This window comes from Gobio gobio (assembly GCF_949357685.1).
Source record: "Gobio gobio genome assembly, chromosome: 11".
NCBI lineage: Eukaryota > Metazoa > Chordata > Actinopteri > Cypriniformes > Gobionidae > Gobio > Gobio gobio.
This window is the reverse complement of record NC_137104.1, coordinates 48,477,635-48,492,083: the sequence shown is the minus strand read 5'-3', so window position 1 is coordinate 48,492,083 and position 14,449 is coordinate 48,477,635. Positions and strand designations below refer to the sequence as shown.

The following is a 14,449-nucleotide window of genomic DNA, read 5'->3' as shown; positions in this document are numbered from 1 at the left end:
CTATGTTAGTATACATATAAATAGTGCCAGATACTATTTGCACCTCAGTGTTGTTGTACATAAAACGCTATGCAATAATAACAGAGTGAAATTATTACATTTATTAAAATTATTAAATGGATGCCGCCTTATTGGGACAATAAAGCCCTCCCTACAACTACCCCTACTCCTAACCAATAAACACTTTGTTATTAAACACACGTTAGACACTTTTTATTTCAACTTTTCAAATATTTTATTCATTTTAATAAAAATGCCTTTCCGATCTGTTATGTGATAGAAAAAGGGAGTAGAGCGAGTTCGGAAAGGCGGATTTGCATCGTAAATTTCTTCCATAATTTTGTCTGGCCCAACCAGAAGTCAGTGGGTGGAGCTAGTGTAAATAGCCTCTGTCAACAAGGCGAGGCGAGAAGTATGAAATGTTTTATGGTTTTCGTTAACTAGAATCACTCTGATGCAGCCCCTTGTTCTTTGTCTTGTAACCTAACGCTATTATTTCCCAGAAATTTTACAAAGAAATAAATACTCTGATTTTTATTACTTTCCCCTGGTTAGCAAATTAAAGCCTAGCTTGCCAGCAATGTTGGAGTCAAACTCGGAGTAGTGCTCTTAACTTTGCAAGGAGGTCAGAACAGAAATAATTGTGCTCAAGCCCCTCTTATGTTTCACCGCTGCTCTTGGCGAAATGCAGCACAGCGCCTCAAGTTTGTTTGAAATAAACTGGAAGTACATGGAAACCTGTTATTAGAGTCGTACTTAATTAGGGTTTGCGGAAACCCGGGTTCAGTCTGAAAGATAGATTCTACACTTGACAGAAATCACTTACAGGCCACTGTGTTTATTTATTGACCAATATGCTGTTGGCACGGCCCATGTACTCCCATTACGCTGTCAGGTCAAAGCTGGGCTTTATCCTTTAGCTGGATGGCAGGATTTTCCATGTCCTATTCAAGATTTTGTGACAGTGAGATGATGGAAATGCAGAACTGTATTAGAATCAAACAGTTCTAATTAGTTTTGGCACCATAGTGTTGGAATTTCAATACAATGCCTTGAAAAATATTGATATGATGTAGTATTTTCTACTCTGCAAGGAGAAAATAACTGTGTTAATGTTTCACGACTTGAATTTCAGTTGTAAAGCAGCTGTATACAAGACAATAGTTTCATTTTTCAGTTCAAAATTTAGTTCAATGTTGATTCAGTTCAGTTCAATGTTGTAAAATTCATCAAGTTTCTCATCAGATTTCTGTCAAATAAAATCAGCCAAACGGACTGCCAATGAAAATTAGCCTTCGGGCTAACCTGGGTACATTTATCTGAATGTTGATTCATGTACATCGTCCAATGTCTGCAGTAAATAAAAAAAATCTATAAAAAAATCAATCATGAAACAACTATAAAAGGCAGCTCTATAGAAAATCTAGTTTTTGTCCTAATCCGATTGTGTCAGTTCAGTCAAATCAAAACATTTTCAAAATTTTAATCCCAAACTAATCCCCAAAAATTCAAGGCAAGGAACCAAAACTTCATCAGCTGAACAGTAGTGAAGGAATACATAATAGTGAAGGTGTATCGATACTGCAGAAAATGATAATTGAAACAATTTTAAATATTCATAACCAATATGTATCAGAAAATGTGATATGTTTGACAGCACTAATTCTTATAAGCATATACACTCCATGTTTAACCGAATTCTCGCTCCTCAGGTTTACTCCACACCACCTTGTCGGAATAACATTGCACAAGATGAAGGGAATTACGACTTTCCACAGCCTTCAAAGCACAAGCAAGAAGGTGTATACGACGTTCCACCAGCGTCCATCTCTAAAGCTTCCTCGTGCTCCAACTACGACTTCCCGCCCAGCTGTGAGCCAGTGTCCCGAAAGACCATGAACGACAGCGTCGGCATCTACGACGTTCCCGCCAGTCAACTCGCTGCAAGTGGATCTCGGGACTTGTACGATATTCCACGTGGAATGCCTCAGAACCGACATGTTTCCTCCGAGAAGGACAGGAATAAGTCCGTTTACGATATCCCACCGGCAGACACTCGGTTGGTTGGTGAGGTGACCGAAGGCGTAAACCGCTTGTCGTTTTCCAGCACGGGAAGCACTCGCAGCAGCATGTCAACTTCCTCTTCTTCGGCCGGATCGCCCGCCGAGAGTCGTCTGGCGTTGGATCTAGACTCTGCGTTTCAGAAGTTGGGTCACCTCCAACAATGTCTGGAGTCTTCCGTTTGCGCGCTGCAAACTCTCGCGGCATCGCCACACTGGCGGACATACAGCTTCATGGAGCGCCACACCAATGATGTCCGCGTTTTATTGGAGCGCGTCAAAGGTTCGCTCACGGAATTTCTCGTATTCGGTCGTGGAGCGGCGGCAAACGCCACCGCTCTGTCCGATCAAGGACTGCACTCCAAGTTGCGACGCCAGTTGCAGCGTCTGGAAGACTCCCATCAGATTCTTCAACAAACACACCAGACTTTAGAAAACCATAACTGGGCTCTTAATATCCTAGCAATTGGCACCAAGCATCAGAGCAAGAGTGACGAGCTGGAGCGTTTTGTAATGGTGTCACGGACGGTGCCTGATGATGCCAAGCAGCTGGCTTCAACAATAGGGGGCAGCGCAGAGCTGCTCTTCCGAAGAGCACCGATAGAAGGCATCGTTCACCCCTTTACCTGCACCCCGACGGAGGACGACAGCTACGGAGGACAGACCAAACCGTTCCCCGTATCACACGACAAAGCAAACATGAACAGCGAGAAGTGCGTTAAAAGCTGGATGGAAGATTATGACTACGTCCATCTGCAGGTGGGAATCACACTACAACTTTTTTTTAAGCTTTAAAGGGATAGTTCACCCAAAAATGAAAATTATCCCATGATTTACTCACCCTCAAGCCATCCAAGGTGTTTATGACATTCTTCTTTCAGACAAATACAATCAGAGTTATATTAAAAATGTCCTGGCTCTTCCAAGCTTTATAATGGCAGTGACTTGATGGGTCGTTTTTGGAGTCCATAAAAGTGCATCTATCCATCATATAACTGCTCCCCACGGCTACGGGGGGTTAATAAAGGCCTTCTGAAGCGAAGTGGCGCGGTTGCGTTAGAAAAATATCCATATTTAAGACTTTGTAGACTAAAAGAACTAGCTTCCGGTGGTCATATACACCTAGTATGACTTGAGTAAATCATGGGCTAATTTTACATTTTGTGTGTACAGACATTTGATGTGGTATTAGTAATGTTTACGAAGTCAGGCCCTGTCCCAAATGGCACACACTTCATGTGCACTTTCGGTCTTGTGGACTTACAAGGGCCGCTGCATGCGCATGTCCGTTAAGTCCACGAGACCGCAGGGTGTCCCATTTGTCATTTTAGGTCTCAGAAGGGTGCTCGCGAGCACCCCCTTTGAGGTCGATATGCACCCTCGATGCGCACTTCTGCCGAGCCCGCACTGGTGCGGGTTACACAGCGGACTTCTTTTTTTCGGTTTAGGGTGCCATTTGGGACAGGGCCTCAATCACTATTACTATCGTTCATTTGTTTCTTTTTACAGGTGTTCATATAGCAGGCAATGCAACGAGCAAAAACAATATCGTAGTCTTATACACAAAACTTACTTAAAGGGATAGTTCACCCAAATATGAAAATTCTGTCATCATTTGCTCTCCCTCAAGTTGTTCCAAACCTGTATGAGTTTCTTTCTTCTGCTGAACACAATATATATTTTGAAGAATATGGGTAATCATATGGAAACTGTGTGGAAAAAAATAGTCAATGAGGCCCATCGACTGTTTGGCTACTGACATTCTTCAAAATCAGCTGTGAACAAAATGAATATAAAAACAAGAAACTGTACAAATTGATAGAATTGCATGCTGCAAAAACTGCTGAAAACCAGTCCATCCGCTTCCATCTATCCTCTGTCCATCTGTTAATCCTGGATTCAGAGATTAGAAATGAGATCGCTAACATTTGAGCATGTCAATGTGAGATTAAAACCTGAGCTTGTACTTCAATCTCAAGCAAAAGACAAAGAGTGGATATTCATCCGGTGTAAGAGTTTAAATACTGCCAGAATGGGGTTTTGTAGAAAATACAAAAGAGACTGTAGCTTATTCAAACAAAAAAAGAATCATTTGAATTAAAAAAGGATTGGTTTAATACCACAGTGGCCTTTGGCTGCTCATTGGTGCATCAAGACACTAGTTTCTGTAAAGCTGCTTTGAAACAATTTGCTGCGACTTGCTGACTGACCTTTTGTTACTTTCGCAGGGAAAAGATGAATTCGAACGACAACAGAAGGAACTCTTAGAGAAGGAGAACATCACCAAACAGAGCAAAGTCCAACTCGGCCAAGAGCAGGTACATGACACGTGCACATAAACGTCATCAGCTTGTGTGTTCAAGGAAGTAGTTTATGATTAAGTGACTTTAGGTGCAGAAATACAGTACAGCATAACAGATGCTTCGTCAACCTTAGAAAGGATAAGAATAGAAACACCAGGAGTGTATGAATTCGGTTGTGGACAAATTAGATGAACAAACAGGATGACGGAACCCATCAGGTGTAAATACATCACAAGAGAAAGGGTTTTTCCTGGCCACGTCAGTTAACTATTGCATCATGTGAGATCTTAGGGTGTCCATGTGTTTGCCATATATCAGAGTTCAGCTATAACATCCTCACAGGTGCAGATCTCAGAGATCTCAGCTCTCTTCTAGGACAGATGGTTCCTGTATGTAAACTTAAGCCTAGAGAGCTGCCCGTATAATCTAGGTTCAAGATGTTTACCCAGTCTTTGGTTGTGTTTAAACTGTTACTGTATATGTCTCATGTTGTTAGTGTCCATCTCAAAATGCAGGCAAAAAATCATTTTAAATATTTTAAGAAGGATTTTTCAAAGATTTATATATACACTGTAAAAAATAAAAACGGAAAATGTACTGGTCATTTTCTACCAGGACATTATCCAGTAATTTTACGGAAATTTCCGTTAACCCTTAAAACACAAACTAATGCAATGTGTAATTCAAAATACAGGTAAAACACCTGTAAAAAAACCAATATGCAAAATTCCTTCATATTTATACAGTACATTGTGCCCTATTTTACAGACTTTTTTTTTACAGTGCATATACATATCTCATGTTGTTAGTGTCCATCTCAAAATGCAGGCAAATAAGGATATTATATTATTTGTATGTATTATGATACATTTATATTAGATTTATATAAATAAATTGTGCATGTGCAACTGGTGCATCTTTTTCTGTCTAAACAAAACTATTTTTATTGTATTTTTTACAAAATGTTGAAGCACTTTATCTCTTATAGTTCTTAAAAAATAATAATAATAATATATATATATTTTATATATTAACTATGTATATAACTATATAACTATGCTCTATTGTTCATTTTTAATTTCATTTTTTGTTTTAGAGAGAAAAAGGTGCACCAGAAATGATGCACTATTTTTCATAATTTTTTTTATAATGATCATTTTATGATTTATAAATAGTTCTAACTTCTAAATTCTTTGTCTCCCGTAACAGCTGAACCAGTTTAAACAGCTCGAACAGGAAGTGATCAAACCTGTAGAGAATGACATCACCAAGTGGATCACCCACTCCCCCTCCTCAGACTCCTCCTCTAATTTCTCCTCGGGAGGCGGAGCTCCGGTGTGCTTGCGCGATCGGCAGCTGCTGGGCTTCTACGCGGACCAATGCGAACAGCACTTTGTGACTCTGCTGAATGCGGTAGATGCTTTTTTCAGCTGCGTGAAGGCCGGTCAGCCTCCTCGAATCTTCGTTGCACATGGCAAGTTTGTCATTCTCAGCGCCCACAAGCTCGTGTTTATCGGCGACACTCTGTCAAGACAGGCCTCGGTGGCAGAAGTGGCGAACCGCGTCATGAACTTGAGCAACGTGCTGTGCGAGATGCTAAAGACAGTCGTGAGTGCCACTAAAGTAGCGGCCCTTCACTATCCCAACACAGCTGCTGTGCAGGAAATGGTAGATCGCGTGACGGACCTCTCGCACTTGGCACAACAATTTAAAGTGCAGCTCTCGCAGATGGCGGGATTGTGATGTCATCGGTGACGTCACCAACATCTGAACAAAGACTGTCATTTTAACATGCATATATATTTATACTCGTTCTTATGTAGATGCATCACTGAAAGTTGTCTTTTGTAAATAGTCCTGCTCTCTTCCTCTGTGTAAATATTCAGCTCTATATTTTGTGTAGATTTGTTTTTATATAATGATAATAATAATAATAATAATAATAATAATAATAATAATAATAATAATAATATGAATTGTATGAATTAGAAATGATTGAGATTTGCATTTGTAGAGTGACCATTAACATTCCTGATCGTTTTGTGTATTAGGCACCTTACAAATTGTCCTTAACTGCTAATTATTGTGTAATGATGAATGCCAGAACACACAAAACGAAAATAGTTTGTTTTGTACATGTGCTGTATTGTGTGACACACACTCTGCCGAGAGTATGGTATGAACAAAGTAAAATATGTCTCTGTCTTTGCTATAGAAATGGTTTCACTTGTTTTTGTTTGAACATTTTGGTGAATCTCACAAAACCTGTCAAGACTGGGCCCCAGGTCATAGTTCACTATAAAATAAAATAAAAATTATATTAAGCCTGCATTAGGATTATAAAAAAATTTTGGCACCTTTTTTAATGAGAATTAAATATTTCCTCCCCTGTTTTTATCACTATAATGCACAAAAAACTCTTTCATAACTGTTTTATAAAAAAAAAAAAAAAAAAAATTATATATATATATATATATATATATATATATATATATATATATATATATAGTAAATAATGTTGTCAATGCGATTAATCGTGATTAATCGATTCTAACAAAAGTTTGAGTGTGTGTGTGTGTGCGCATGTTATATTATATATTTACAATATATTTACAAACTTTTATGTTAGATGCAATTAAATCGATTAATCACAATTAATCGCATCTATCATAAGTTTGCATATGTGTGTGTGTGTGTGTGTGTGTGTGTGTGTGTGTGTGTGTGTGTGTGTGTGTGTGTGTGTGTGTGTGTGTGTGTGTGTGTGTGTGTGTGTGTGTGTGTGTGTGTGTGTGTGTGTGTGTGTGTGTGTGTGTGTGTGTGTGTGTGTGTGTGTGTGTGTGTGTGCACATATTATATTTACAATATATACTATATATTTACAAAATGTTATGTTAGATGTGATTAAATCGATTAATCGCATCTATCATAAGTTTGAATATGAGTGTGTGTGTGTGTGTGTGTGTGTGTGCGTGTTATATTATATTTACAATATATACTATATATTTACAAAATGTTATGTTAGATGTGATTAAATCGATTAATCGCATCTATCATAAGTTTGAATATGAGTGTGTGTGTGTGTGTGTGTGTGTGTGTGCATGTTATATTATATTTACAATATATACTACATATTTACCAACTTTTGTTAGATGCGATTAAATCGATGAATCACGATTAATCACATCTATCATAAGTTTGCATATGAGTGTGTGTGTGCATGTTAGATTATATATTTACAATATATACTATATATTTACAAAATGTTATGTTAGATGTGATTAAATAGATTAATCACGATTAATCGCATCTAACATTAGTTTGAATATGTGTGTGTGTGTGTGTGTGCATGTTATATAATATATTTACAATATATACTATATATTTACAAACTTTTGTTAGATGCGATTAAATCGATTAATCACATCTAGCATAAAATGATTAATACATATGTGTGTGTGTGTTATATTATATATTTACAATATATACTATATATTTACAAACTTATGTTGGATACTATTAAGTCGATTAATCACGATTAATGACATCTAACATAAAAGTATTAATAAATATGTGTGTGTGTTATATTATATATTTACAAACTTATGTTAGATGCGATTAATCACGATTAATCACATCTAACATAAGCTTGAGTGTGTGTGTGTGTGTGTGTGTGTGTGTGTGTGTGTGTGTGTGTGTGTGTGTGTGTGTGTGTGTGTGTGTGTGTGTGTGTGTGTGTGTGTGTGCGTGTGTGCATGCATGCATGTTATATTATACCTTTACAATATATACAATATATTTACAAACTTTTATGCTAGGTGCGATTAATCATGATTAATCGATTTGACAGCACTAATTGTACAATGTTTTTATATCATCGCAGTGTTTATTACTTTTAATTTATGCTTATTTAAATAAAAATTATAGTATTTTATTAGAGTAAAAAATAACAATTTCTTGTTTTTATTCTAATGTCACAACGCAAAAAAAATCTAAACGCAAGCAAAATATATATTTTTTCCTTTTGATTTCGTGGCAAAATGTGACCCAGACATTCATTCTGGTATCACATCATGGCTAACAAAAAAAACATGTTAAACGAACGTGAAATCTGGCAGCAGCAAGGAAGACATTTTCCCAAGAGTTTTTACCCCGCCATTGACATAATGTCCCACCGATCCATAATTCCCATAAGTATTATCAGATGATCCAATTGGACAGATATAATCTGATAAAAAAAGACCTTAGATGGATGTGAGCTTCCCAAACCATCTCTGTGGACCTTGGTGAGTAATACTTTCCATTCCACGCTGTAATGAAATGAGCATGTATCATTGCTCATGTGGGTTAGCGGCGATGATGAGAGGCCATGCTAAGGGGATTGAAGAGCAAGTCGAGCACGGCCTGAACAGACTGCCACGCCATATTATCATTAACATTACCCTGCTGGAACATCCTGAGACGTGCAGGAGGAACATCACATGTCTGCCCAATCTAATTTAGCACGCTTTTTATTATGCCATCTCATCGGAAAGGCCTTAAAACAGGCCGCCTTTCTCATCTAACAATGTTTTGTACAGATGCACATGATGATTTAACTTGTGGCCTGTGGTGAGATGAAGGACATTAGCTCATGTAGCAGGTGCTCTGCGGCTTTCGGCAGCTGCGCACCAGTTTCACCAACCATCACCAGCTGATAATGGGCAAATTTATGACGGATCGTTCCATGCACACTGCGGTCAGATGATTAAGACATTTGTTATGTACAACAGTATTATATTGTTTTTACACAACAAAGGAATATTTCAGGTCTGTGGACTGCCTTCAAGTACAGCATGCTAATTTACCACAAAATGTGACCTCAACTTAACCCACAATCCGCTCACTTGTAGGTTTTTCTTCAATTGAATGCTTTAATAAATTAGTAAATAGCTTAATTGTAAATTATTATATGAAATGCAGGTAACACTTTACAATAGCTTGTTGACGATTCTGAAATTTCAATCAAAAACAGCATATTTTGCTTTGTGTAAAACATACAATACGCTTCAAATGATTAGCTTAATGGTAACAATTAATTGTCCATGTTACCAACAAGCCGAGACCAGTATTGTCTTTTAACCAATATATGAATAATCATTGGAAACGTATTGGTAAATATGACTTGAGAGGGCTTTCATGTCCAATTTTTTTTAACTAGGAAACTTGCATTTATGATATTTCTGATAACATGTGAAAGCAGCATTATATGGCAAGCCGTTTTAGCTTAAAATGTTCCCAGCGTTACTCATCGTAACTGCATTTTCACTAGGCCTGTCGCGATTGGTCGATACAATCGACTGCGTCGACGCTGTTAATTAGTCAATGTCAATATTTTTAGTCGACTGGATTAATTGGGTACCATATGAAATTGTATTAGTACTGATACTTTAAAAATGACAGCACTCTAATAAGAGCAGTATTTCTTAATGTGCGTCGATGAGTGACAGCAGCTGAGAGGATGTGTGTGTGAGCTCTGCTTCCACCGTTCACTAAACAATGGAAGCAGAACATCAAATATATACGCGCAGCTCAGGAAAAAGAAAGCAACAGAAAAGTGAGGCATGGCCGGGACGTGCTCGCGCGCTGCCGCCTTTCACTCAGACAGATCGTGACGCCAGTTTCGCGGATTATTGGGTTTGAATGGTAAAAAATATGTAAAAAAGCACGTCCTGTCGAGTATTCAGGTAAACGCAGTCAGATATGTCTTTAGTGAACGTATACAGAGTTGAAAGAGAAATCGGGTGTTACAATGAATTTGGTCCGTGCAGCTTTTAAAGGGCCGGACCTAATATTCTGTGTGAAGCAGGGCAGGGCAGGGCAGGGCAGGAACATGCCGGCCAAGTGAGTTTTTAGTTTTTTTTTAAATCCCCATTTGCATGCATCCGGGAAAATGACAAAAAAAAAACTGTATTCTTCTGTCAGGCCATTAGACGGCGATGAAACACTATAGGCTGAGCAAGTAATACGCAAAAACATGACTCCATCGTTTTCACAGATTCACGTTTTTGTTGTTTACACAGAGACCGTTTGCAAAAACTTGCAATTTGAAACCTGTTTTCAAATTTTCAGGCACCCAAAAAGGCAGCTGTTGTGTAAATGAACGGCCAAAACGCATAAACGCATTACCGTTTTAGTTACTAGGATTGAATGGTAGAGCTCTCTAATTCTTACTAGTAAAAATGCAATTACGATGAGTAACGCTGGGAACACTTTAAGCTAAAACGGCTTGCCATTAGCCTGGCTCCGCCCTCTATACTTCCGCTCAATTTTCATTTTCCTTTAGTACTCCGTCTGGGATTGCGGTATATTCTCTGGTTTTCTCCGGTCAAATTTTAACCGGTCCAATCAGTGAACAGAGGGAGTGGCTGAGAACGATGACGTTGATGTTGTGCGTCACGACCAAACGTTAGCGATTGTTATGGCAGATCCAGAGTGGCTCTGGGCAGATCCAATAGTTTTAAACTTCAACAGAGTACCCTGCCTTCAAGGAAGTTAACGCTTGTCAACGGAGAGTGGCCAGACTCTCTGTACAAATTAAATGTATGAGAGTCTGGTAGGACCAGGCTAGCTTGCCATAGCATTACACATAAACAGAAGTTCATCCGCCTAAAAAAATAGTCCCAGCCCCAAGAGACATTTTATACAACTTTACACATCGAACATATGTATTGAATTCATGATTAAGACAAAAGTTCAAGCTTAATATTTTTCCATTCAAACCCTCAGGAACATTTGCTAAAACGTCCCTGCAAGATGTTGATGGAACTTGGGGATAGTTCACCCAAAAATGAAAATATGTCCACCAGAAGCTAGATATTTTACTTTAAAATATGTTAAATATGGATATTTTTCTTACACAAACCCATTAATTCATTTCAGAAGGACCCCCCAGAGCCATGTGGATTACTTATATAATGGATGAATGCACTTTTTTGGGCTTCAAAATTTGGGCTGCCATTATAAAGCTTGGAAGCGTCTGGATATTTTTTAATATAACTCTGATTGTATTCGTCTGAAAGAAGAATGTCATCTAGGATGGCTTGAGGGTGAGTAAATCATGAGGTAATTTAAATTTTTGGGTGAACTATCCCTTTAAGTTCATTCAGAATGGAAAAGACACTCGGATGAATGGCAAAACGTCTTCTAACAACACGTAAATTATGTTGAAACGAAACTTCACATTCTTGTGCTTCCAGAACATTCTCCCTCCAAATAAACTGCTCTTGTAGGCATGGCAATGAATGCTAACAATCTTACTGGGAATGAAGGAATGCTCTGTAAAAGCGTCAGGATCCACTGACTGGCACTTACACACAATTAACGATTTAAACATTTGCCACATTCTGGACTAAGTTCTCCTCGGGGAAACAAAGATGAGAAAGCCTTTAAAAAGAAACTTTCATTAAACGTGGTGAGAGAGAGCGGTAAATTCTTCCCATCACTCTCTCCAAACCCTTTCCTAGTGATTTATCTGGCTCTTATAATGGCATCAGTGGGAGTTCTGCGGTCTTGGATGCGTCTCGAGGTGGATCTGCACAGAATTAAAGAGCCTGAAGAGAGAGGGATGAGTTATCCAATCGATGCTTCACCGCTCACACTACATAAGTCAACCAATCAGAGTCAACACTACAGATACTCCTTCAACTCAACTCATTTGAGAGAGTATTCAAGAAACTCAACAGGAGAAAATCGCACCATTACAGCATAGTCGTTTGAAACTTAACATCATTTTGATTTTAAGTAGCCTAATACTGAATATAGCTAGATGTTAAAGGGATAGTTCACCCAAAAAGACAGATCTCGGCAGCCATTAGCTGGGTTTCCATCCAAACGTGAAGCGAATCTTTTCAAAGTCTTTTCCCAAATGCGAACTAAGCAAGGACCACACCAAACCGACGCCGACCAACTAGTAGCGACGTAAGCAGACTGCAGAGTTGGCTCAGCGTCTGGGTCCAAAGTTGCCCTGACACACCAAGCCGACGCTCGACATCCAACGGCCAAGTAGCACGTCCATTCTGCGCCTGCGTACGAGTAAACAGCTTTCCCTACCAGCTGGAGGCGGTAGTCTGCTTTCGTTATTCAAAACGGGAAACCGGAAGAGCTACCCTGTATCTTCTTTTCCTTTCGTTCCCTTCAGGGGTTGTCCGCATAGATATCCATAATAAAGGCTAGATGTCTTATGGCGGAGTCTCTAACGTCATCACCGGCGGCCATCTTGTCACAGGCAGGGCTCTGTGGTACCTGATTTAAGGCGAGTGATCTGCATGAACACAAACACTCTTATCTCGCTGAAATCTTGACGGATTTACAAATGGTTTGGTTTCTTACAAACGTTATTAACGTGGCTATAATTCTGGATGCTTGAACAAATTATGAATAATTTTTCATAAGCATGCAGTGTCATAACTACATCTCTGACGTTTATAACAAACCAAACAGTTTGAAAATCGGTAGAAAATTGAGCACGTTATGGTTATTTAAAAAGCAAGCACCATGAAAACAATGTTACGAGTGAGCGAGCAGCCGTGACAAGATGGCCGCCAGGTGCGGACGTCAACCTCCATTGGCCAGCAGCGCGGACGAGACATCTAGCCTTTATTATGTATATCTATGGTCGCCACAGCGAATCATCTGCCTCCATCTAGCTCTATCCCCTGCATCCTCTTCTCTCAGACCGACTCCCTTCATGTCCTCTTTCACTACATCCATAAACCTTCTCTTTGGTCTTCCTCTCGACCTCCTGCCTGGCAGCTCTAACCTCAGCATTCTTTTACCGATATATTCACTCTTCCTCCTCTGAACATGTCCAAACTATCTCAACCTGGCCTCTCTAACTTTGTCTCCAAAACATCTCACATGTGCTGTCCCTCTGATGTACTCATTCCTGATCCTATCCATCCTTGTCACTCCCAAAGAGAACCTCAACATCTTCAGCTCTGCTACCTCTAGCTGTTCCTCCTGTCTTTTCCTCAGTGCAACTGTCTCCAAACCATACAACTCCGCTGGTCTCACTACTGTCCTGTACACCTTTCCTTTCAGGAAGAGCTACCCTGTATACCCTATATAAACAAAGCACCTCATAATCTCGCTCACCACAGATGGTCACTTCTGTTTTTTTTCTTGTACATTGGTTCGCTAGCAGAACAGCCAATCAGATGGCCCGACTGACCGACAAGCGCCGACGCCGATTCAACATGTCGAATTGGCTGAAAAATAGCCGACGAGGACCAGCGTCAGAACACACCAAGAGAACCGACACACAAAAACTGCCCGACGGCTTGGTGTGTTCCGGGCTTTAAGTGCGTTTCTATAGACCGTTTTCACAGACTGTGATGACGCGTTTTAACGGTCATCAATATTGTAAATCCTGCAACGTTTTTTGTATTTTCATTTTTAAAAATATATATGTCCATTTATAACACTAATACTTTGTATTTTATTACTTTTGCATCAAATTACAATAAAAAAAGTTACCGCTGCTGTGTGGGTGTTTAGTAATAGCGTCTATGGGAGTGATGGTAAAAATGTACATATTTCTCTCTTTTCACTGCAGTTATCAATCTCACTCTATTTTTTCCCTCTTTTTGAAAGTTGTGTGAAACTACGGTGCCGTTTTTCTTTTGCTATGTGAGCAAATGGGCACACAAAAAAAATATTTAATGTATTCTCTCATTCACAGCTATAATATTTAACCCAACTATGACGACTTCCGCTCTGAGAAACCCGGAAATGTGAAAAGGGTCTATTGAGTTGTTTGAGTGGACAGCAGTGGTATTGGTAACCTAGTAACCAACAGTAAATAAAGCACCATCAGCGGAAACAGTAGTGATGTGTTGTTCGCGAACGAGTCAGCTCAATAAGCCGTCTCCTTTAAGTGAAGAGAGTCGCTTCCCGTCTGAGAGCCGTTTCCAGGCCAGAAAACAGAGATGAGCAGTGTTGGGGAAAGTTACTTTGAAAAGTAATGCATTACAATATTGCGTTACTCCCTTAAAAAGTAACTAATTGAGTTACTTAGTTACTTTTTAAGAAAAGTAATGCGTTACGTTA

The 14,449-nt window shown here is 39.2% G+C and overlaps 1 protein-coding gene across 2 annotated transcripts in view; it reads left to right on the top strand.

Annotated features, from left to right (window-relative positions):
• Positions 1-6,667, top strand: part of nedd9 (neural precursor cell expressed, developmentally down-regulated 9) — a 36,834-nt gene extending 30,167 nt beyond the window's left edge. For both annotated transcript variants that reach the window (XM_079828657.1, XM_079828656.1), the window contains exons 5-7: positions 1,713-2,819; positions 4,289-4,378; positions 5,573-6,667. In XM_079828657.1, coding sequence (XP_079684783.1) covers positions 1,713-2,819; positions 4,289-4,378; positions 5,573-6,106 — 1,731 coding nt within the window. In that variant the 3' untranslated portion in view covers positions 6,107-6,667. The remainder of the gene's footprint in view (positions 1-1,712; positions 2,820-4,288; positions 4,379-5,572) is intronic.
• Positions 6,668-14,449: the final 7,782 nt, after the last annotated feature.